The sequence below is a fragment of the Crocuta crocuta genome, unplaced genomic scaffold, assembly GCF_008692635.1.
Source record: "Crocuta crocuta isolate KB4526 unplaced genomic scaffold, BGI_CrCroc_1.0 scaffold110, whole genome shotgun sequence".
In the NCBI taxonomy this organism is placed as follows: Eukaryota; Metazoa; Chordata; class Mammalia; order Carnivora; family Hyaenidae; genus Crocuta; species Crocuta crocuta.
The window spans coordinates 1,004,966-1,005,580 of record NW_027527386.1 but is presented as its reverse complement, the minus strand read 5'-3'; the positions used below and the strand labels follow the sequence as shown (position 1 = coordinate 1,005,580).

Below are 615 nucleotides of genomic sequence, written 5' to 3'. Positions count from 1 at the left end.
GGTGGGGGTGGGGGTGGGGGCAGTGTGCTGTGGGTGGGGAGGACCAGAGACGTGAGACACCAGGGTCAGCTCAGGTCAAGGTGAGGCAGGCTGGAGAGTGAACCAGGGCACTAGANGGGTGGGGGTGGGGGTGGGGGCAGTGTGCTGTGGGTGGGGAGGACCAGAGACGTGAGACACCAGGGTCAGCTCAGGTCAAGGTGAGGCAGGCTGGAGAGTGAACCAGGGCACTAGAAAGCGTGAGCCGGTTCTGAGCAGTGCGGCACAGCGGCGGGTCCAGGGAAGGCCGTCGGTCGCCATCGGGGCCGAGCGTCGGGGGTGCACAGGCTCCCCGACCACAGCGCCCACAGAGGGAGCTCGGCAGGGCACGCGGCAGCCGGCGGAGGAGCGGCCCTGGGACGGACGCTGCGCTAGCCCCCCGCGTCTCAGCAAGGGGCTGCCTTTGCAGGGGAAGCGCGAGGGTCCGGAGCTCTGCCGCAGCCCCCCCACTGACCCAGCCCCCTCTCTCTCCGTCCCCTGGCAGATCGCGCACTGCTGCAAGGCGCCCCGGACGCGGTGGAGCTGAGCGAGCTGACGCCCTGGGTCGCAAGGCCCCTTCGTCCGCGCCGTCGGGCGGGG

General features: G+C 71.2%; 1 protein-coding gene across 1 annotated transcript in view; it reads left to right on the top strand.

Moving 5' to 3' along the window:
* NRTN (neurturin) overlaps nucleotides 1–615 on the top strand; it is a 10,451-nt gene that overhangs the window by 8,642 nt on the left and 1,194 nt on the right. The window contains exon 2 of the mRNA XM_077751996.1: nucleotides 521–614. Within this exon, the coding sequence (XP_077608122.1) occupies nucleotides 521–614 (94 nt within the window). The remainder of the gene's footprint in view (nucleotides 1–520; nucleotide 615) is intronic.